The sequence below is a fragment of the Xyrauchen texanus genome, chromosome 17 (assembly GCF_025860055.1).
Source record: "Xyrauchen texanus isolate HMW12.3.18 chromosome 17, RBS_HiC_50CHRs, whole genome shotgun sequence".
NCBI classification, from domain to species: domain Eukaryota; kingdom Metazoa; phylum Chordata; class Actinopteri; order Cypriniformes; family Catostomidae; genus Xyrauchen; species Xyrauchen texanus.
In genome coordinates, this window is record NC_068292.1 from 2,560,212 (window position 1) to 2,583,938 (window position 23,727).

At 39.5% G+C, this 23,727-nt stretch overlaps 1 protein-coding gene across 5 annotated transcripts in view; it reads right to left on the reverse strand.

Annotated features, from left to right (window-relative positions):
* LOC127658459 (protein SOGA3-like) overlaps positions 1 to 23,727 on the reverse strand; it is a 45,445-nt gene that overhangs the window by 20,762 nt on the left and 956 nt on the right. The window contains exons 2-8 of one of the 5 annotated variants that reach the window (XM_052147780.1): positions 22,927 to 23,655; positions 21,774 to 21,998; positions 20,796 to 20,954; positions 20,554 to 20,628; positions 16,798 to 17,985; positions 12,357 to 12,473; positions 9,405 to 9,546 (exon numbers count right to left, since the gene is read on the reverse strand). In XM_052147780.1, the coding sequence (XP_052003740.1) occupies positions 12,369 to 12,473; positions 16,798 to 17,985; positions 20,554 to 20,628; positions 20,796 to 20,954; positions 21,774 to 21,998; positions 22,927 to 23,586 (2,412 nt within the window). In that variant the 5' untranslated portion in view covers positions 23,587 to 23,655 and the 3' untranslated portion in view covers positions 9,405 to 9,546; positions 12,357 to 12,368. Of the gene's footprint in view, positions 1 to 9,378; positions 9,547 to 9,640; positions 10,318 to 12,356; positions 12,699 to 16,797; positions 17,986 to 20,553; positions 20,629 to 20,795; positions 20,955 to 21,773; positions 21,999 to 22,926; positions 23,656 to 23,727 lie in introns of those variants that run through there. The other 4 variants (XM_052147779.1, XM_052147778.1, XM_052147777.1 and 1 more) reach the window with 4 other exon arrangements.

The following is a 23,727-nucleotide window of genomic DNA, read 5'->3' on the forward strand; positions in this document are numbered from 1 at the left end:
CAAGCGACAAGGTGATGAAAAAAGAGGGGAGAGCAACATCAGTGTCTATGGTCAGAGAGTCCTGAGCTGGCAATCACAAAATGGTATGACAACAAACCAGTGGTAATGGCCTCCACAGTTCATGGGAAAGATCCTGAAGATGTCTGCAACAGATGGTCCAAAAAAGAAAAAGTCCATGTCCCAGTGAGAAGACCAGCAGTGATCAGGGAGTATAATGACAACATGGGTGGCGTGGACCTGTGTGACCGCATGCTGAGCTTTTATCGCATGTCAAGTAGGTCCAAGAAATGGACATTGCGTGTAATTACTCACTTCTTTGATGTTGCCATCACAAACTTGTGGATCCAATACAAATCTGACAGTAAAGCAATTAACAGACCAGCGAAGAACACCAAACAGTACCTGGACTTCAAATTGCACCTGGCTGAGGAGTTGTTGGAATGTCCAGAACTTGATGACAGCAGTGAAACAAGTGAAGAAGAGTATGAGCTACCAACTAAAATGAGGATCCCGCAATCCGAACCATCTGTGCACAGACTAGGAGCCACCCACATGCCAGAGATGGTAGAAATCAACCATGCAGAAAGGTGCAGAAATAAGGGCTGCAAAAGCAAGACGTACATGAGGTGTACCAAACAGGGTCACAAAGCTCAACAAATGTTGATGGCAAAAATGCACTCAAGTTGTGTTTAACTTTAAACAGCACTCACCTCAACAGGTTTTGCATTCTCTAATGGCCATACTGTCCGCGTCTTCCCACCTAAGACTGCACCCAATTTCGCTTGACCCATTTTTTTTCACAATTTGGAACGTAAAGTAGCAGCAGCAACAACAACAGTAAATCCTGTAAATCCATGTTTACATCTGTCATGCAGAAAGTTTGCAATGATCGAAATGTCTTGACAGTTGGTAGTTTGTGATTCTTAGTTGTTTGGAGTGTGATGTGATTTTCGAATTTGGTAAGTGTGTGATGCCTAGTATTTTAAAATCGATGAAGATTTTAAAAGTCATGTAGTGTAATCCAGCCTTTAGGGTGAGAAGCAATGTTCCCTTGGCGAGCAAAATCTATTTCTATCGGGTAGTCACAGAAACATTTAATGCAATGTTCACAGGGCCATCCTTTATAAAGAAATTCTATTTAAAACCATGTATTGCAGAACAGTTCATAATTTATTGTGCAATGAAACACATTTAGCTAGACCTCAATGATGCTGCGTTTTATTCAGTAACTAGACACTAGACTGATATGCATATGTATGTAAATAGCAAATTTACGTGTATAGGCATAACAGGATAAAAAAGACACTGTCCTCCTCACCTTATATGGAGATAAGATCTTATATTGCATGCCCAGCCTAAGGCTACTAACACAGACAGTACATGCTAGTGCTGAGAGTCTCTATACAGTATGTAAAGTAATGTAATGGAGAGGCCACACTGGTATGCTGACCCCCTGATGATCCTGGAAAGAGCTCACAATCACTAAAACCATATTTGTCACTGTGTTTGATTGAACTCTGCAGCTGACAGATGCTATTGTTGTCATTGAGACCTACAGTCTGTTTGAGTTATTAAACATACACTCTTGGCAGTACAGTGTAAACGGTACTGAAGGCGTTGCCATGTATGCTGGGCACTTGTTGGCTGCTTTTCCTTCACAATCCAACTCATCCCAAAATGTAATTGTACTTATTGTGTTACTGTGAGTTTACATAATTTTTCAAGCATACATAGAGTCTTCTGAACATATGCTTGAATCTTCTAGACCCTGGGTATAAAGGTATAACCTATCGGATATGTTAAATATCCATTGCTGAAGGTGGAAAATGCACTTATACTGTACATGCGCATGAGACCCTTGAAAGAATGTCAAGAAATATCAAAAACCGAATCATCTTAACATAGCTAAACTTGTCTGTTTTGTTTTTCATGTGTTATCTTAAGTGACCCACCATCTGTGCAACACCACGTACAAAGGCAAAAATAGGTGAATCTTATTTTTGGTTCTCATAGCAACAAACCAGAGTGAAACATGGTTTGTATAAACAGTGTACCCCTGGACCACTAAAATATGTTGGCACACTGTCATTAAACACATACATTCTTCTATTTGCATTAGCAGCGTGTGTTTACAAGCAGAGGGCATGTCATGCCCGTGTAACCAGAGTTGAGAGCAGTATGGTGCTGCTAGTTTTAAGACTAAAATATAATTGTATAAGGGTTGTTGCTGTGTGACTACGGAGACTCTGTGTCTGGGTAACAATGTCATAGAAACAGCCCTCTATTAATAGACAGCAAGACCAATCCTTTAGCATCTCACATTCCTAAGGGTGGGGCCCTGGAGTAACTCATCTCTGTTTAAAATATCAAAAATATGCTCAGAAATATGCTGGCAAATCCCCTTCTGTAAATGTCTGGTGGTAAACCCAAGAAATCCACTGGGACATAAGTATGTACTGTGGTAGAATGTGAATTGCAACAAAAACAACTTTTTACAGTTCAGTTTGACCCCTCCCTGTATTCTGTTCTTCATACCAACCAATACAAATTCCAAATGTGTTGCTCAATTCTAACAAGTGCAGTTGTGTTGAAGCAAGCCATGAAGCAAATGTAGTTTCTCAATGTAAAACATAAAATCGCCAATAGAATATAAATTCTAGAACACCATTAGCTGTCCAAGTCAGCCCTATGATAGCCTTGTTATTGCAGACTGATTTCACTGATTTCATCAGGTGATTGAAAGTTCTGTGATTAAATGAAATTCGTACCATTGCCCCTGGGGGCCGAACCTGGAAGTATTGTTGACACAGACTGGCGCCAAAAGCAATTCGTATATGATCTATCAACAGGAATGCATATTTTATTAGCCCTACATAAAAAATATCACCATATCATTACATCTTCAACCCCCCTGACCCCTACTGCCAAGGGTGTATGTAATATTTTTGATTTATTGATTTTTTCAACATTAAATTCATTTATTGAAACACGAAAAACGTAATCCAAAATATTTCTAAATTCAAACTGCACATCGAACAAAACTAAACAGTAACTAAAATTACAAAGTGGTCAATACATTTGTATTTAACTCCCTCTTGTTTGCTGTCATCCAAGTATTCATCTACATCACCATGTGGAATATTAGGCTACTTATACACATTAAGATTTAAAAATAATTATCAATGCATACATAATAATAATTGAAATATTAATACATTTTACATTCAAGGTGTTTTTGTATTATTTTATTATTTGCGAACCTGCTAAGTTGCGTTCACAATGCATGTTAGGATCAAACTCTTCCATGGAAATAAATATGTGGCAGGGCGGAGGGCGGGGCCGGGTCGTGATCCTACGCACCCGGTCCCGTATTAGGCTAATCAAGCCTCTGAGGTTTAAAGGTCGACTGCAGAGTATCGTGTGGGAGAGAGAGATCGTTAGCGGACATGTCCGTCATGTGTGTGTTTGTGTCTTCTTTTAAGTTTCTCATTAAACTATTTATATTGAAAAGCCGGTTCTCGCCTCCTCCTTTCCATTGAATACCTTTACAAAATTGAACATAACTCTGAGCACTTTCTGAGAATATCTTAGGTAATTTGCAGCAATAGACAACAATATTCTTGCAAACTGTTTTCAGATGAGTGAAATAGAGAAGAATGAGTGAGAACTCTACAACCGCGTGTTCCACAAAACAAGCTTGCGCTGCATGCCTCTGAACAAACAGCAAATCATTCGTGCATGTACGGCTTTTCTTTTGTCTGATCTTAAAAATAAAATCAAGCGTGTCTTTGTGTCTAACAGCATTTTATGTATATCGTGTGTCACTCCAAAACATCTTGCAAGTCGCCTGTCACAGTGGCGGGAAGATGAGCAAAATTACTCACCACTGTGCTTGAAATAGGCTTGCATTTGGCGGGTAGCGACTCGCGAGTGCTAATTTAACACCCTGGGCTACTTTTTAATATATATTTGTCAACTTCCCACCTCAATGGTTTTATGATTTCGAAATATTGTCAAACATCATCTGCCAATGATATCAACAAAGGGATTTTTGTCAAACAATATATCGTCGTTAAGCAGCATCCCCACATACCCGCTTGTTCCCTGCCTACCCCATAACCCAAACCCCAACCTAACTGTCAGTGGAGTAAAAAAATGCAATCTCCGAATCAAGCTCACTATTTTTATGTGAACACAATTACTTCCTGGTTTCCAAGGAACCAGAACCTTTATCTCGGAGATTGTTCGTGCAACAGGCTGTAAGTAGCACCACTTGGAAAGGTGAACACATTGGCATTGATGCATAAATGTTGGATGGGGATGGCGCTTGTCAATAATTTGGGATCAATTTCAGGGCACATATTATGAAGCAGCATGCAGATTTCCTGTGTGATCATGTTGATTATTTAAAAACTGTATGCATAGGATGCAAGAAAACATCACACATGATATTTGTGAAAGTCACTTGATTAGCTCTGCAGTGTGTTAAAAATAACAACGTGGTCTCTGTCATACGCATGGCCAAACAGCTCTGTTGATTTTAATGGGAGTGATCCAGTTATGTCACGTTGCTGTGTTCCTGTACAAACACTATCTCTCTGAGTCTCTCTCTTTTCTGTTGTGGAGCACACACATAGACCTATCACATCACATGCACAGACTGCCAAATAATATTTAAATTATTTTGTCTTATTTTTATCTTGTTTGATTTAATGTTCTCATAATACAACATGCTTGACCATTTTTATTGGGACTGAACATCACTTTTCAATGTGTTTAAACAGGTACCGACTTTATATTCGAAATATTATTTTAAACCTTTCCTGTATTGTTCATAAATTAAGTTTAAGATTTGTGGCAGCCGAGAGAGTGGTTGTGGTGGAACATGCATGATCATGATTATTGGGACTGACCAATGCTTTTCAATCTGTTTTAACAGATTAAAATCCACCAAAGGTGTGAGATAGTGTCAATCGAGTGCTTTATTCAACACAACACAGAGACAACCCCATTACAATTGAATCAATATGACATATTAAGGTAAATTTCTAATAATAAACTTAATAATTGTTATTATATAATTAATAATCATAATAATAAATTTTGTTACTGTACATGTAATTAAGCAACTCTAAGTATTAAGTATATTAGCATATATTGACTCATACAGGCTGAGGCAACAGGCATGCTTCATTATATTCATGATGAAATTAGGCACAGAAAAAGGTCCACCCTGTTTCATCAAGGTCCTCTCATTTGGAGGCTTCACCCCTGCAATAGAGAGGACTGAAAACTTCTCTCACCAAGGATAGTAAACATAGGACAGTCTGGACTCTGTCTTTGAAAGGATGTCATACATAAGTGAGAGAGTTCCATAAGACAGGGGTGGATGCTATATAAGTGTGGTAACACAATTACCTTCATATTGGTTTGCATATTATTTGTACATTGTAATGTAAAATATTAGTACATTCCTGCTTAATGGAAAAATAATATACAGTAATACCACAAATATTAATGTTGCAAAAAAGCTGGTCTAACAAAGCTGCTGTTGACAGGATATATTTGTACTTGATTGTACTTTTTGCAATCTCTGTGCTATGCTCAATCACTAGGACCATTTGGAAACCAAAAAAATAATTAAGTAACAATTTATTTATTGGACTTTGAGATAAAGCCACAGACCTTACAAACATACATAATTAGGGAACAAACTTTTTAAGCCAGGAGTCCAATACACAAATGTTTGTTGTCTCTAGCAGTGGTTTTGTATGTTGGATTCTTAACTTAACAATATTTTAATAACTATCCACAGAACTGAAGCACTGGAGCTTCGGCCATCCCCCACATCACACTCATCAAGATGGGCCTTCAGGAAGACCCGGAGGCCTTTATCGAGTTGTTCCAGTTGATGGACGAATCCTGGGGATAGACCAACAACCAGTGTGCAGTCTGCATTTTACCACTGTTGACCAGGGAGGCTCAACTCACGGCCCAACAGATTCTGGTACAGACCTCCTGGAGTACGAGATGTTGTTGGTGTTGATCCAAGATGGCAGCGCGGTAGCTTGTTAGGGTTCCAAGATCAGCTATTTTTGTCACTTAGCCCAACTTTTACGGCACATGGAAATCGGAGCAACCGGTGTTCGTGTCTACCATCGCCAGACACTGTTAAAATATAAGATTCATGCAACAACCAAGCTGAATGATGATCTGCAAAAGTTGCTACGCAAACTCGGCTTGCAGCGGAGACCAGGCCTCCAGTCCTCGGCATCGCCTGATGCTGGTGCCCGGGGGAGGGGACGTCGTAAGCGGTGTGTGGGGAAGCAAAAGTGCGGCAAGAGGGCGGGGGTCCATGCTAGGCTAAAAACAAACCCTAGCCGGTCTATCCTGCTCTCAAATGTCTGCTCCCTGGACAATAAACTAGACTACATCCGACTCCAGCAGACTACGCAGCATGAGCTTAGAGACTGCTGCGTCTTTCTACTGCTGTGACGGAGTCGCGGCTCAGCGACAGAGTTCCGGATGGCGCCATTCAGCTAGACGGGCTCGCTTCGTTTCGTGCCGACAGAAATGCAGCTCTGTGCAGTAAGACATCCCAGATGCGTACCGGACAGAGCCCCGCCCCCACCTCAGCTACTCAGACCACATCTCTGTTATGCTAATTCCAGAATACAGACCGATCGTCAGACACACAAAAACGCTCCAGAAGCAGGTGAAAACCTGGCCAGCAGGAGCCATCTCTGCTCGTCAGGACAATTTGAGTGTACTGACTGGCACATGTTCAGGGAGGCTGCAACATATGGTGACTCTACCAACTTGGAGGAATAAACAGCATCAGTGACCAGCTACATCAGCAAGTGCATTGATGATGTCATCTTCTCCAAGACCAAACGCTCCAACAAGAAGCTGTGGATGACTGCGGAGGTGCGTGTGCTGCTGAGGACCCGAGACTCTGCCTTCAGAGCAGGCCCTTAGAGGATTCCCTGCAGGGGATTTCCCTCTGGAGCAGACATGAGATGAGACCCTTTGGCAATCATTCGACCAAGTGAAAGTGATTGATGGTCAACTCCTACAGCCAGACAATGCACTCTCATGCCCATGTTTTTTGATTATAAATGATCGGTTGTATAGAGTGACACAGGACACTCAGACAAAGGAGGATACAACCCAATTGTTCATACCGCAGAGCCATCGGAAAATGCTTTTCCAGATGGCTCATCATAATCCAATGGCAGGTCACTTAGGGCAAGAAAAAATATTAAACGTCTAATGGCCCATTTCTATTAGCTGGACATTCACGGGGATGTTCGCAGTTGGTGTTGGCACATCATGAATGTTAGCTGGTGAATCCACCAGCAACCCCAAGAGCAGCATTGTGAACCCTTTCATTGATCAAGGTCCCCTTCAAAAGAATTGGCATGGGCCTCGTCGGGCCATTAGAGTGGACGGAACATGGGCATCAGAAGCAGTGCCTCTGCACAACATCTCAGCACATCGTATTGCGGAGGCACTCTTCACAATAAACCCCAAGTGGGGGGTTATGTCACGTGCACTACATGAACTGTACACATTTTTGGTAATTATATAAATTCAGACCAGCGTGTACTACCCCCAAAAAGATGGCTTGGTCGAATGATTTAATCAGACACTAAAGAATATGATTCGTAAGTTTGTGCATGAAAATGCTCGAAATTGGCACAAGCGGCTCGAGCCCCTATTATTTGCAGTACGAGAGGTCCCGCAAGCCTCCACAGGGTTCTCCCATTTTAATTATTGTACAGGCGTCGACCATGTGGCATGCTCGACGTCATATGGGAAAATTGGGAGGAGGGACCTTCAAACAGCAAAAATGAAATCCAGTATGTTCATGACCTGAGAGCAAAACTCCCCACACTGGAGCAATCAACACAGGAGAATTTGCTCCAGGCTCAAGAATATCAAAGCCGTCTGTATAATAGGGGTATTTGGCTACGGGAATTTATACCGGGAGATAAAGTTCTTGTATTACTCACACATCGAGCTCTACATTACTCGCCAAGTGGCAAGGGCCCTTTGAGGGTTGATTATGAGGTTAAACTAACTGATAGAGGTGAAGCACGTCAGATTTACCACCTCAATTTCCTAAAACCGTGGAGAGAAGCAGTCCCTGTGACTTTTGCAATGGTGGTTCCAGAGAGGGAGGAGCTTGAACTGGAGGTGAACTTAAAAGTCACCCTGGTCAATTGCAGAGGCCACCTCTCACCGTCATAAATCATGGAGGTTGCCAGATTGCAAGGAGAATTCTCTAACATGTTCTCATCTCTTCCCGGTCATTCAAATTTCATAGAGCACCATATCGAAATGACCCCAGGGTTAGAGGTATGTAGTCATCCCTACCGATTACCCAAGCAAAAAAAAAGAAGTGGTTTGGGAAGAATTAAAGGTCATGCTAGATATGGGGGTAATATAGGAATCACACATTGACTGTGCCGGCCCGGTGGTGCTGGTTCGAAGAGTGATGGCTCAGTCCAATTCTGTATCGATTATAGATAAGTCAATGCAGTGTCTAAATTTGATGTGTACACAATGCGTCGGATTGATGAACTTCTCGAACGGTTAGAAGCGGCTAGCTTTTATTTTACACTGGATTTATCAAAGGAATATTGGCAGGTCCCCTTAACTCCCATGTCCCATGAAAATACATTTTTTACACCAATTCGTGATGCACACGCTGCAGATGGCACTGCTGGATGATATAATTATTTACAGTAATGATTGTCAAAGCACAGGGCTTTTCACTTTTTCTCAAGAATAATCTGGGGTAGGAATTAAGAAACTGCAGATATAAAGACGCAACAAATTCACATAGAGTGAAAATATGAGCAATTAATCTGCAAAGTATCTGCAAAGATCTACACTTTAATGTATCTGTTTATTTATTTATTTTTTTACATACAGTATATTTATATTTATTTATATTTATTTATGTACATATTCTGGCCAGCTTTGTTTTCATTGACCTTTTTTCAAATAAACCTTTACACATAGTTAAGTGGGTAATTTAAATTTAATTAAGGGTGAGGTTTAAGTGGTTTACAAGGACTTTTTTTTAGGTTTCAAACTGGTAATAACAAGGGTATTATGTTATAAATGTGGTTTATGAGGACATTTATAGTATCCCCATTATTCAAATCGCTTAGAAAACATACTAAACTATGTTTTTTTGAAAATGTAAAAATGCAGAAAGTTTTTTCTGAGGGTTAGGGGATAGAAACCATAGTTCGTACAGTATAAAAATCATGTCTATGGAGAGTCCTCGTAATGATAGCTGCACCAACATAAACAGAGATACTTTTTAGAATAGAGGATGTAATTCTCTAGAGATATGTGGCATACCTGAGTTATGCGACTCTTCAGCTCTGCCCGTTCCAGTTCCCAAGCGCCTCGATCCTTCATGTACTGCAGCTCCAGCTCGCTCCGTTTACTTTCTTCACGCTTCGCCCCTGTCTGAACCTCTTCTAAAACTGACCTCAGATCCAACAGTATCCTTCTGTTCTCCCCACCCTGAAAAAATAATGCGGAAAAGAGAAAAGAAGTTGGCGTTTCACTGCACATTTCGACTTGTTTGGTCAAGTCCACTATTAGCTTCTGTTTGTACTTGTATCTCAGCAACTTGTCTCAAAAGCATTTCCTTCTCCATCCTGCACTCCTCTTTCTCCCGCTCGTGGCGCCTTTTCAATTCCTCAAATGTATTTTTTAGACGCGTGTGTTGACTTTGCAGCTCCTGATAGGGAGTTTGTCCGCAAGCTGCATCGGATGCAGCGACAGCAGGTCCAGGGGGAAGCTGCTCGAGAAGGTTGCTGGGGAACGACCGAACCCGGGCGGGACTCTGGACTCTCTTACCGCCCCTTTCCAAACGAGAGCACGGGACGAACTCCCAGCCTTGCGCCTTGCTTACATAGCCGCTTGATCCATTTCCAAAAGAATTCCACATCTTTCAGTCACACCTAAACACGAATAATGGCCTCTTTTTAAACGATTTGCATGTGCAGTCCCCACATAACACGCACTTATTATTATCCGAAGCCAGCCATGTCTCCCATCTCCTCCGCAGTACCGGCTGCCCACTTTGAGCCGGACGCATTTGTTCTTTCCATGTCAAAAAGGAAGACAAGGTCAGTCTGGCAGTCTCTGGAGGCGCCGATCTTTACCTTGAACACACACGACACTATCCTCTTAACTAAACGGCATCATTTTTGGTAACAGATCATCAGCCTGCACTATTGTATCCTGCATTAAACGCGCTAATATGCGGATTGGGGTTAACCATCAGCCCTCTCTGCTTCAAACTGAAAAAGACACAAATAGATTCTGTGCTCACTGATGTAAGAGTTCAGATGTATTTTTACCCCTGTAACTATTCTGTATCTGTTGGATCACTGTAAAGGACCTTTCATGATTTATTGCTTTTAAAGTATAGGCTATTATTAAAGAAATAGGCCTATGTTCAATAAAATATAGGCCACATTTTTTAAACCAGTCTTCAAATATAAAATAATTTTCCACAAGTCTAGCCTCATTCATTTTAAGGTTAGACAACTCATTTGTTCCTCTGCACACTGTCTTCATCGGACGCGAGTGTCGCGTCGCGTCAAAAGCAAATAGATCCATTATAATCAGTGAAGCTGTCGCTAGCTAAATGAAAGCGTCCGTTGCGGCGCGTCGCGTCGAAAATAAACGGATGTCACTTGATCATCTTGTCCAGGGGCGAAAATTTCATCAAAATGTTGGGGGGGGGCAATAAACAACAATTCTCAAGAGCAATTTTTGAAGGGGACACAAGGGTTTTTTTTTGTTGTTGCCCCGTTTGCATTTGTATTCTTTTATTTCTTAAACAATTATTTTAAGAATATATCATTATATTATTTACAATACACATATTTTAATGATATTTTAGGGGGGACAACCCTCAGATTTCTGCCTATGATCTTGTCCCTCTTAAATAAAATTATTTTACTTACCAAATATTAGATGTTCTCAAACCTAGTTTTGCGACCTGTAATTTACTAATTTAATCCCCGAGAATAATAACCACGAGAATAAGGAGATATTTTTACCTTAGTCTACCAAATTTAAAGAGCCAGCTACTGTAAGCCAATAAGATGTAATAATAATAATAATAATAATAAAAGAACAGAGATAGAGATAAAACAGATAACAGACTACGCACCTACTATGCATCATTTATAATTATTACTCTTTTGTTATTTAAATATTATTTATTTAAAAAATTTTTTTATAATTATTATATATAATTTAAAAACGTATTTAAATGTCTTATATTGTGTTGTATTGCTATTGTGAATATACTGTATATTGTATATGTAGGCTATGTATTGTACTGTGATTTGTTCTGAAACAACCTACCAAGGCAAATGCTTACTCATCCAAAAAGCTGCATTCTGATAGATAAATAAATTATTACTTTATTTTGAATTGTTTAAAGGTGCCTTCAGAGATTCCTGACTAACACCGTTTATATTCAAACTCAATTGCCAAAACAAACACACCCTTCCCTTCAGTGCTTATTTGGAAGCTCCGCCCCCACCAGCTCCAGACACTCACTACTCTCCTGCTACTAAATCTAACATCAAAACAACAACCTATATTGGGTTGTGTGAAACAGCTACATTTATGTTACCCTATCGAGAAGAAAAAGAGCAACTTCTGCATCTGTCTTCAAGCCTTTTACCTCTCTGAACATCACCACTGAAAAGCCTTGCCGATGTTGACACGGTTTCAACTTATCATAATCCTTCTTTTTTAGATTATGTTCGTCTGACCTTATTCTCTTAGTCTGTTTCTCAGCCATTTGTCCTCATTGGAGTTTAGAAAGTTCACATCAGCCAGATTTGCCATTAATCTTCCAATTAATTTCCTTCTCGCTCTGCCCCCTATCCTGTGCATGCACAAGGACCACCCCCTGTTGCTGATTGGCTGGAGTAGTGTTGTGTGGATCGTTCCGATCCACTTTGTATTTGTCCCAGTTCCAGAGCCAGGGCTGTGTACAAATACTAGATTTTTAACATTTCTCTATATTTATGTTAACAGAAATAAAAATCATCAATACATACTGTATTTTTACAAATATGTTTGCTAGATTCATTCTCAGAGCATGTAGTGACTAATCTTACCCACTGAATGTCCACCCCTTTATTGTCCATTCTGATCCTGACCATTTAACTGGATGGACATCTGACATCCGGTCATTTAAGTTAATCAGTATTAAGGTGCTTTTTGGTCCTCTTTATACTTAAATAATCAGCACATATTGGAAAATATAATTACATTTAATCTTAAAATTATTCACTTACCTAGAGAATTGACTATGCAGACAGTGAGGCTCTGTTGTCATCGCTGTTTTTGACTGGAAGCTTGTGTTTGATTGAGCGACTGTAGTCTGTGCCTGAAATGATGATAGCTTCCTGTACCTTGCATAACCATAATGACATGTCCAAAATCAATATGATAAATATAACAAAACATAACAAAAGGAAAAAGGGAGAAAGTAACAAAACAGTAGAACACCAAACTGAAAATGAAGTTTACAGAACAAAGAAAAGAGTGAAAAGAAAGACTAGTTTGAAAATGGTGGCATATGATAAAGATGAGAACAAGACAAGAATGAGAATAAGCAAAATAATGGGTTGAAACATCTGAGTTGATATCAAAATGAGAAAGGGAATATAAGAGAGAGGAAAACAATGAGTTGAAAGCAGGACACAACTGTATAATATTCATTACATATATATGTTGATTATTAGAAAAAAATATGAATATAACCTTCATCCATTTAGAGACAGATATGAACAGAGTAGTTCATCCCAAAATGAACATTCAGTCAGATCATTTAAAAGAGACTTTTTGAATAATCTTCATGCAGACCTTTTCCATACAATGATAGTTCACATAGTGATCACTCCGAAAAGGACCAAAAAGCACCACAAGAGTAGTCCATTTGACTTCTTTTTTGGAGCATGAGAGACGTGGTCATTGTATGCAAATGAGCTGCTTAAAGATTTTTCCATCTTAAAATAACCAACCTGGTCTCATTTTACTATACCTACATGTCTGCAAAATAATTTGAACATAGCACATTGTACATAGCAGCAGTTTCCTGATGAAATGAACACTAGAGCTGTGACATTTATGCACTTTTACACAAATCAGTAGCAGATCCTGGCATAGGCGATATAGGCAGCCACCTAGGGCAGCAATGCTCTCTGGGGCGGCACGACAGGGAACCTGATCGGCAGGGTTGGGTGTGTTACTTTTGAAATGTACTCCACTACAGATTACAGAATACATACTCTAAAAATGTCATTTGTAATGTATTCCATTAGACAGAGGTGTGGACTCGAGTCGTGTGACTTGGACTTGACTCAGACTCGAGTTATTATTCAACCAATCAGACAACCAACCAATCAGCTTCCACGAAAGCTGGACCAAGTTTGAAGACCGCGGCGCGCATTTAAGGACAAGGACACAGCAAAAATTATTCCAAAAGTGATATAATTGGGATATATTGAATACAGCATTAAAGGCAACAGAAGGATTGCAACATGTAGAACCTGTGGTTCCAAAATTACAGACACCTCTTCGACAACGTCCAATTTTGTGAGGCATCTGAAAATCCACAGACAGAGGTCAGTTGTTAACTAATTTACGTCAGCTATGATTCAGTAACATACCTGCCTATGGCAGCACATGGAAGATTTACAGGCTAACAAAGTCTGCATATCGAACCGCAAACTATTTTTACCCGGTGTTTTATTACGCTGTTGTATGACCTCGATAAAGGAACTGCATTTACTGTGACCACACACGTTGGTGCTTTTTGAGCATAACTGGTTAGAACGTGCATGTAAACGCACTCATGCTTTTGCGGACGCACTGGTCCTCTGTCATGCGTTCAGCAATATTTATTTAATTATATTGGTTATGGTTCTACAAATCACAAAACCGATGATTTACTCTGTTCACAGCCCTTTACAGTATATAACTCATATATGCAACTTAAATGTCTGCAATTAGCCACTGCCTGGTAATATTTCAGATTTCATTCCCCAGTTCAGCACGTTCAGCGTCCTTTCACTGCGTGTTTAGAGTAAAAGTTTGGTTTGCCTTAATGTGTGTCCAAAGATAAGATCCATGTATCATCTTTATCACCCTCTTTTGTCTTTACAGGTAGATATCGATAAAAAAAAAAAAGATAAAATTAGATTATAAATTAGAAACTTCTAGATAAAATTTACTATAGTAATTAATACTCTGATACTAATTTGCGCAAAGCGCACTAATGACTTGTTTAAGACTTGAAGCTAAAAGTTGAGGACTTGTGAATTGACTTGGACTTGACTTGGACTTGACTTGGACTTGACTTGGACTTGACTCGAGACTTTAATGCAATGACTTGAGACTTACTTGTGACTTGGAAAACAATGACTTGGTCCCACCTCTGCCATTAGATTACTCAAGGTCAGTAACGTATTCTAAATACTTTGGATTACTTCTTCAGCACTGGTATATTTTTTCACTTGTTTTGACTATAAAAACTGTAGTTTGTACTGTCAGTACAGTAAGACAAAATACACATGTTAAAAATACATCCTCTGAAAAACTTAAATATCTTTGTGCAGTGTTGATATAAATCAAACTGATCTTGTTTTAAGGATTTTTAGATATTGTTACAGGAAAACAATACAAAGATTATTATAAAGAATAACATGTTTGAACTAATATCAAAGTTCTTACTAGAAAAATAGAAATTATGATCCATCGTGAATTTTCTTGATCGTGTCTGGTAACGTGTGCATGTAAAATGGCTAGAATTAGCATTTTAGTTTAGCTTAAAGTTGACAATTTACACAAAGTATATTTCTATTTCTTCTGCTCCAAACTTACTTCAAACTTACTTCTCTGTCTGCTCGTATGAATGTAACACATCATAAGAAAGTGTTTCACCGATGTTCAAATGCACTTTTGATCGCATCATTTATATGTATAAATGTTTTACATCTGAAAGGACTAAATAATAAATTAAACAAATTACAATAAAATGCAAAGTAATCTCTTCAGTAATCAAAGTACTTTTTGAATGTAACTGTATTTGAATTACCAGTTATTTAACTTGTAACTGTAGTAGAATACAGTTACTTATATTTTGTATTTTAAATACGTAATCCTGTTACATGTATTCTGTTACTCCCCAACCTTGCTGATCCTCCACCCCTAATCACAATTTGGTGCCCCAAACTGTGCCGACCTGCCCCTGACTCGCGATGGAAGAAAGGTGCCCCAAATTGTGCCAACTGCCCCCGGAAGATTGCGATGTAAGAAAGGTGCCCCAAATCGAACCACCCCGCAGAGAGCTTGCAAGACCGTAATGCGGGGGAAAGGTGCCCCGAGTTGTTCCTGAGAGGCTACTCATATATATATATATATATATATATATATATATATATATATATATATATATATATAGTTACTTCATATCTATATTCATTGTCTAGTTATTTTTATTTAAAGGGACAGTTCACCCAAAAATGAAAATTCTCTCATCATTAATTCACCCTCATGCCATTTCAGAAACATGGCTTTCTATCATTTTCACAACACAAATACATTTTTTAGAAGAATATTTCATCTCTGTAGGACCATACAATGTGAAAGTGAATGTTGGCCAGAACTTTGAAGCTCCAAAAAGCACATAAAGGCAGCATAAAGTAATCCATAAGACTCGTGGTTTAATATATGTCTCCAGAATTGACATGATAGGTGTGATTGAGAAACAGATCAATATTTCAATATAAAAAGTCTCTTTTTACCCTAAATCTCCTCTTAAAATTTCAGATGTTAAAGTGAAACTAAACAGGCATCATATGTGACTTTCAGGTGTGAAAGTGGAGATTTAGAGTATAAAAAGGACTTAAATATCGATCTGTTTCTCATGTTGTTGTTGTTGTTGTTGATATTAACGGGGGCACCACTTCGGATCTCGCCTAGGGTACCAAGTAAGCCAGAACCGCTGACACAAATCACAAGTAAAACGATAGATTATCAGTTCATAAACACTTACTTGTAACCCTTTTTCTCACAAAATGCTATCGTATGACATCTAAACACTATAGCGCATGACTTGTCAGGCAATACATTTTATCAATGTTATTGAAATTCATTTCAAGGATTCTGCCCATCTAATCTCCAAAAAAAGATTTTTGTAAAATATTTCTGCAGTAATCACAAACGACTGTGATTGTTGCCTTCTGAACAGCGCTGAGAAAAGTAACAAGTGCCATGTGACAACGACGTGAATGTGCTGCTTCAGAAGTCGTACAATAATTTAAACACAAATAATGATACTGAGATGGTTTAATATCTATACAATGAAAATAAAAACAAAAGTTAAAGTATTTTCTATGTGGTAAAATTGTCCAAATGTCTACGCCTATGGTTTAAGGTTTAGGGTAGGGAGGTCGGTTTTGTTGATTTAAAACTCGATGTTTGGGAGAACATTTAGCTCCATTTTTGCACCAGACAGTGGACATTTAATCAAGGAACTGCTGCAATATGTGTTATAAACCATGTCATTTCATTTTGCAAAAATGCCGCCACAGTTCAAGATCAGGTAAAAAAAATACAGAATTTACAGCATGCAGGTTTGGAATGACAGGGTGAGGGTGAGTAAATGATGACATAATTTTTATTTGTGGGTCAATAACTAAATGAGTGAGTTTTGTGTTTAACTGGACTTACTGACAGAGGTTCTTCAGTTTCCCTGTCCTCTGGTTTTGGGACTTCCAGGCGATCAATAAAGTTCTGCAACTCCTTCCTGAAAGCTTTCATCTGAGCGTTGATGCGGTAAAGGAGCTCATGCTCTCGAATTCGACTGCCCTCGTCATCGTCATCCATTCTTCCAAACAGCTCACCATTGGTCGCGTAAACACGTGCCTCTGCAATGATGGTGCTGGTATCAGCAATGAGTCTATCGATGGTCCTGCTCAATCGTTCGGCCTCTATGTGGATATCAATCATCTGCTGACGGTCCTTGAAACTTCTTGCTAAAAAACGGCCCTCACAGCTGTACAGGGAGCGTGTTGGAGTCAGGCACCGAATATTACGCACCTCTTCCGAGTCACTTTCACCACCAATGGGGCCCTCACGTTTGCGATGTGGCGTAAGGCGAGAACAGTCATCGTCGCTTTCTCTGCGGCCACAGTCGCTCTCTGCATCGCTGTCTCTCGGGCTGGCACGGATGCCTAGGTGAGAGGCCAGATCGTAGCGTTGCATGTTGGATAGCAGAACACGGTTTTCATACTGCAGCTGCATCACCTTCCCACTCAATTCATTGATCTGCAGTCTAGCAGCCTTCAGCTCCTCTTGCAAGGCCTCAAATTTTGCCCCATCCACCGCCCCGCTGGTGTACCGTGAGCCCTCATGTGAACCTGCCTTGTATTTGAGCTTGTTGAGCTCGCTGGTCATTTTCGTGTTCTGCTCTTCCACGTCAGCCAAATTACGACGCAGAAGCTCAGCCTCATCCTCCACCAACTGCAACTGCTGACGTAATTCCGACAGCGCCTCGCTCTGCTCTCTGGAAGAAGGGACAGCCATCCCACCAGCCAGCTCCTCTCCACGCAGGTCATCCATCTCAGCCTTAAGCCCACGGTTCTCCACCTCCAGCTCCACAATTTTACGACCTAAAATATTGGCTTCTTCTTCCACCAGCCGTAGACGAAGCTTCAGTTCAGACTCTCGGGTGGTGGGGGGACCTCCTGCCTCACCTTTAGGGAGAGGACTGTCCACGTCACCATAAAAGGAGCGATACTTCTGGAGCTCCTGCTCTAGACGGTCCTTCTCTTTGTCGATCTTTGCCATTTTCTTCCGCATTAAGGTCGCCTCCTCCTTGATGAACGCCAACTGACATTTCAGATCTTCATTGTCCTCCTGTAGAGGAAAACATTTCATATCTATTTGAAACTGGCATATACTGTCTACTTAGCTTGAATGTTCATCCTCTGATATTGTTTATGCATTGATGCAATTGCAAAACTTTCTGGTTAAAGTAGCTTAGAAACCCCCTATCCCTAATTATTAAACTTCCGCAATGCATTTTCCCCAAACCGCCACAAAGTTTAAATGGTATGAACAGATTTTATTCAAACAATTTTATTCTGTCATTCTTTTTTTTTCTTTTTTCTTAATTTTGAACATTTCAAATTAAAGTTTGGAAATCTCCCATTAACTTAAAGGAATATTCCTGTTTCAATACAAGTTAAGCTCAATCGACAGCATTTGTGGCATAATGTTGATTCCACAACAAATAATTTTGACTCGTTACAGTGAGGCACTTACAATGGAGGTAAATGGGGCAAATTTGTTTGAGGGTTTAATAACAGAAATTTGAAGCTTATCATTTTATAAAACCAATTACATAAATTCTTCTGTTAAAACTTGTGTATTACTTTAGCTGTAAAGTTGTTTAAATCGTAATTTTTACAGTAATTTTAGGGTTTGGGGGTTTGTTGGCGCTACATTGTCATGGTAACAAAGTTGAAAAATCATCTATAATTTTAGACAGAAATGGTTAGTAAGTGATTTTATCATGAGTGAGAAAGCTTGATATGACTGGCCTAATGAAAGATAAGACCTTTGCGCACAGTTCTTCGAGCATAGCTCATGTCATTCGAAAGTGATTAACCCACAGCTGGTCGATAAAGTGGGTCCTCACAACCCACCAGAGAGCGCTCCCAGGTATGCAGAGACTGGCATCATGTGGGCATCGCAGCGATTTCAGTCCTGTTATATCAACTATTACACACTTAAAATTAAATACTTGCTCCAATCTTGCAAATAAAACTCTCCATGAAGAATGGAGGACATTCAGCTGCTCCCTCATGATGATGCACATTACGTAGTGGATGGAAACATGCAACAATTAATATTTTCTTAAATGAATAGTTCACCCAAACATTAAAATTCTCTCATTATTTACTCACTCTCATAATATCCCAGTTGTGTATGACTTTCTTTCTTCAGCAGAACACATTTGAAAAAAAAAAAAAACAGAAGGTCCTTTAAATGCAAGTGAATGGTGATTTCTCTTTTTAGCTCCGAAAATAGAGACAGTCAGCATAAACGTCATTGATATGACTCCAGCGGTTAAGTGAATGTCTTCAAAAGAGATACAATGACTGCGAAAAAAGATCAATATTTAAGTATGTTTTAACTATAATCAAACACTTCGGGTTACCTTCACGAGAGGGTGGAATCTAAGTGGTCTCTCGTGTGACGTGTTTGTGTTGCCATAATGTGGGCGTAATCTCGCGTTCTCTACTCGGTTGAGACATCCAGGATGAGCACACAAATGCACCATTGTGAGTAAAGAAACAGATAAGTACAGATCTAAACCAAAACCAACCAAGCTACTGTAGTGTTCCTCCTACTCACTTGTAAACAGCGCTAATCTTCCGGCAGTGGTGCACGTGCGTCAGTTCTCGCGTTTTAAATGCCAATGCGATTACGTCACACGCGGGTATCACTGCTGAACAGAAGCATGATATGCAGTTTAAAAAAGTTCTTAAATAGTTATCTTTTTCACACCAAAAGCGATCATGTTGCTTTAGAAGACAATAATTTAACCGCTGGAGTCGTATCGATGACATTTATGCTGACTGTTTGTGATTTTTGGAGCTTCAAAAGAGAAATCTCCATTCACTTGCATTTTAAGGACCTACTGAGCTGAGATATTTTTCTAATGTTCTTCAAATGTGTTCTGGTGAAGAAAGTCATACACACCTGGTATGTCATGATAGTGAGTAAATAATGAAAGAATTGTCATTTTTGGGTGAACTCTCCCTTAAAGTCAAATTTTTTAAAAATGCGTTAAAAAAATGCGAAACCAGCTAGTATTTTAACTTTTACAAATTGGTTCCATTCACTTCCATTGTAAGTGCATCAGTAGCCCAGAGTTTTGCATTTTTTAAAGAAAAGGAGGGACGAGTCAAAATACATTTTTGTGGTAATAAACATTATGCCTGACGAAGATCTCAGCGGTCAAACCGTTGACAGTTTTATCTATTTCATTTAATGGGAACATGCTGTATGTAGTGTCCTTTTTTCCTATGAACCTTTTTTGATCATGCACCTGGGACATGCCCTTAATTGTTTTGGATCTGATGTGTGCACACAACCTCCATTTTCAATCAATTATACCACAAATATTGTCACTTGAGCTTAACTTGTATTGAACCCAGAAGATTCCTTTAAATTCATAGAATGTCTGGCATTCCAAATGTAACGTCAATGATGATGTTATTGTTTTGCTGAATTCCGATTAGGAATCTTTCTATTCTACATTTTTCATTTCTGAATTGTTTTGGTCTTGTCTTCTTTGCATCTATTTAACCATATATTCTGTAGACATTTAATAATCTTTAATATCAGTATTTATTTGCTGCTAGCATGCACAGGTTTTTCCTTCAGGAAATGCAAGTCCAGTTATTCTTCTTTTACCTCTGTTGGTGTTTGTGGGGTCCTCTTCTCTGATTTCTGTACATCTTTTCCCCCTCCTCTCCGTTTCAGAGAAAGCTGATAAAAATATTTTCGCATTTTCATTATTTGCAATGCATTTTTATCGAATGAATATGGGAAAATACCACACCCACTGACTTTATTGTACTACAATAGTATGATATTAAACTATGAAAATTGTTCCCTGTTTATTTTGAGGTGTGTATATTTCCAGATGCTCTCACCTCTTTGGCCTTTTCCAGTTCATTTTGTAAAGCCTGCTTGGTCACCTCTACTTCAATCAGCTTTTGCCTCAGTCTTTCATTCTCTTCTTCTGTTTTGGTCCGCTTCTCCTCCACATTCTCCAGTTCATTGTGTAATCTCACAGAAACATCCTTTGCCACCTAGTAGAGGACTAAATATTTTAGGGATGGTTCTGTCTTGTTACTGTCACTAGTCACATTCATATTGCTAAGTAATTTTGTTTTAAAGGGTAATATCTTGAAGAATCATATTATCCTTAATATTTTGACATTAAAAAGTTCATTGCATTTTAAAAAACAAACTGTAACTTTCAGAATTCCAAACCTCTTCCCCACACCAAAAAGGCAATTTATTGAAACAAAGGTAATATGAAGGAAGTTAGATACTATATTATCCCTAAACACAAGCAGAACTAACAATAAGGGTTAAATGTGGGTAAGTCCATCAAACCTTTTGTTGTTCTGGGCTGTGTGTAGCACCTACGACTCTGCAGATCCTTCTGAAGGAACCCAACAAATGGGCAGTTGAAGTTTATGTTTAACAAGATCCCTGAATTTTAGTCCAATCTAAGCATTTTGGGGGTACACTTGTGGTGGTCTGATGCAGGTTTTGCAAAGTGGCAGTTATTGAAGGTTGGGGCAGTTAAAAACTATATTGGACTTGAAAGCAAGTACAGCAAAGTGCTGTTTCTCATTTCACATGCAAAGTGGATGTTTACATAGAAGGATTAAAGACACAGAAGCAAAATAAGGCCTGTTTAATTGTCAGGGTCCGACAGATGGTGGAAAGATTCATGAATAATGAAATGAATGTTATTGAAGCATACTATACTAACATTATAAGTGGATCTGAGCAGAAAAAATATATTCTTACAGTGAAACACATTAAAAGTAGCACACATGACCTGTGCACAGATTTGATTTGAGACATCAGAATTTGCTTTGATGATTTCACTTTACCTTTATGTCTTGCTCCAGGCTCCTCAACATGTCCCCATCGATTTCACCTGTTTCTGCGAATCGCAGTCGCTTCCTCTCTGCCTTGCGCAGGCGATACTGAAGGATTCGGCAGTTCTTATTGGCTCTCTCAAGTTCACGTCGCATGTCCTGCAGCTGACAAGCATCTTCCTCGTAGAACGTGTCTCTCATTTCATCCATCTCAGCTCGCATTTCTTCAACTTCATGCTGACAAATTGCCAACATATTATACACTCAAAAATAACAATTAAAATGACAAGCTCACATGTCATGCTAGCCAGCAAAAATATATAATCTTTATAGGGGTAAATCATAAACAGCACTGTGTGTAATCCGATTACAAAGTAATTTGTTACTGTAACATAAGTAGTGTAAGGCATTGCATTTAAAATTCTTTTATCAGATACCAGTTACTGATTTTCAATTAAGGTCTGTGGCAGGGCGGAGGGCGGGGCCGGGTCGTGATACTACACACCCGGTCCCGTAATACGGTCCCGTGGGTTACACATATTATTTTAGAAATATGTGTAACCCAAGTAATGTACTTAAAAGTAATGGCCTTGTGGCAGGGCGGAGGGCGGGGCCGGGTCTTGAGTATCAGGACCTGGCCCCGCCTCCTGCCACAAGGCCATTACTTTTAAGTACATTACTTGGGTTACACATATTTCTAAAATAATTGTATATGTATAATCAATTTAAAATATGAATTAATATGTGCATATGTGACAGCTGAAGAGTGTGCGGCAATGAACGAGGTGGAAATATAGACTCTTATTTGTGTTTTTTTGTTTTTTTTTAGAAAAGAGTTTTAGAAGGTAACATAAAAGTAATTAATAACAACAATTTTAGAGGAGTAATTAGTAATTTGTAGTGAATTACTTTTTAACCCAACACTGAATACAAGCTAGGATATCATGATTCAAAATATTTGAAAATCTAGTTTAAAACACTTGTTTAATCTTAGAAATTGCTTAGAAATGTTGGTTTCACTTGTTTTGAAAAACATATTTTTTAATTAAAAACAATTTGCTGGTTTGCTGGTCAGCTTTTTTCCCCAGCAGAATTGTATTTTATATTTGTATTTATTTTTTAATAAACTAATAGAGCCCAAAAAAAAATTGTAATCGGAACCCACCTTCAGGTAATCGTTCTCTTCCTCCAATCGCTCAATATCCTCTTGCAGTTCCAGGCTTTGTTGTGTTACGGCCACTGTCGGCCGGTACATGTCCTCGGTAGGCAGCTGCGTCTCCGCCACCGGCGAGCTCGACGTCTTCGGTTGCATGCCGCTTTCCTTCTTCAAGCTTTTGTTCATGTGAAACTGTATGAGTTCAGACTGCAAGCATCCCTCCCTCCAGAAACCCGGGCCGCATCCTACAGCACTCTTAGCGGCCTGCTTGCCTCCATCAGCTCTCGCATGCTCTCTTTTATTACCTTGCGTGGCTTTCGTCGAGCTCGGCTGATCGGAGACCACGTGAGTAGCCTCGCCCGTCAAACAAGACTCGTCGGCGCCGTACGGCTCCTCAGAGGAGCTGCTGCGCTCCTCGATGTTCTTGCCCTTCTCCGCTCTCTTCAGAGTTGGACTTTCAGCACCGCTGGCGTGGACAGCTCCCGCGCCTTTGGCCTGTCGGTCTTTGACAGTGGCGGGAGAATTACTACGACTGCTTTTACCGCCTGCCTTGGAAGAAGCGGCTTTGGCGGACGTGCTTTTGGAAGCCGCTTTTGATGGCGAGTCTTTGAATCTCGCTGGTGATGATGCTCGCTGCTGCTTCATGTTGCTGTTATCCAAAGAGTTCATTTTGTCGTCTGCATGAGATTAAATGTAGGCTACATAATCCATTATTATCTCGCCGATGAGTGGGAAAAACTGTTTTAAAAACAATGTGTAAAATAGACATAATTTGGTCTACAATTGGCATATGTCTTAAAATGTTTCAAA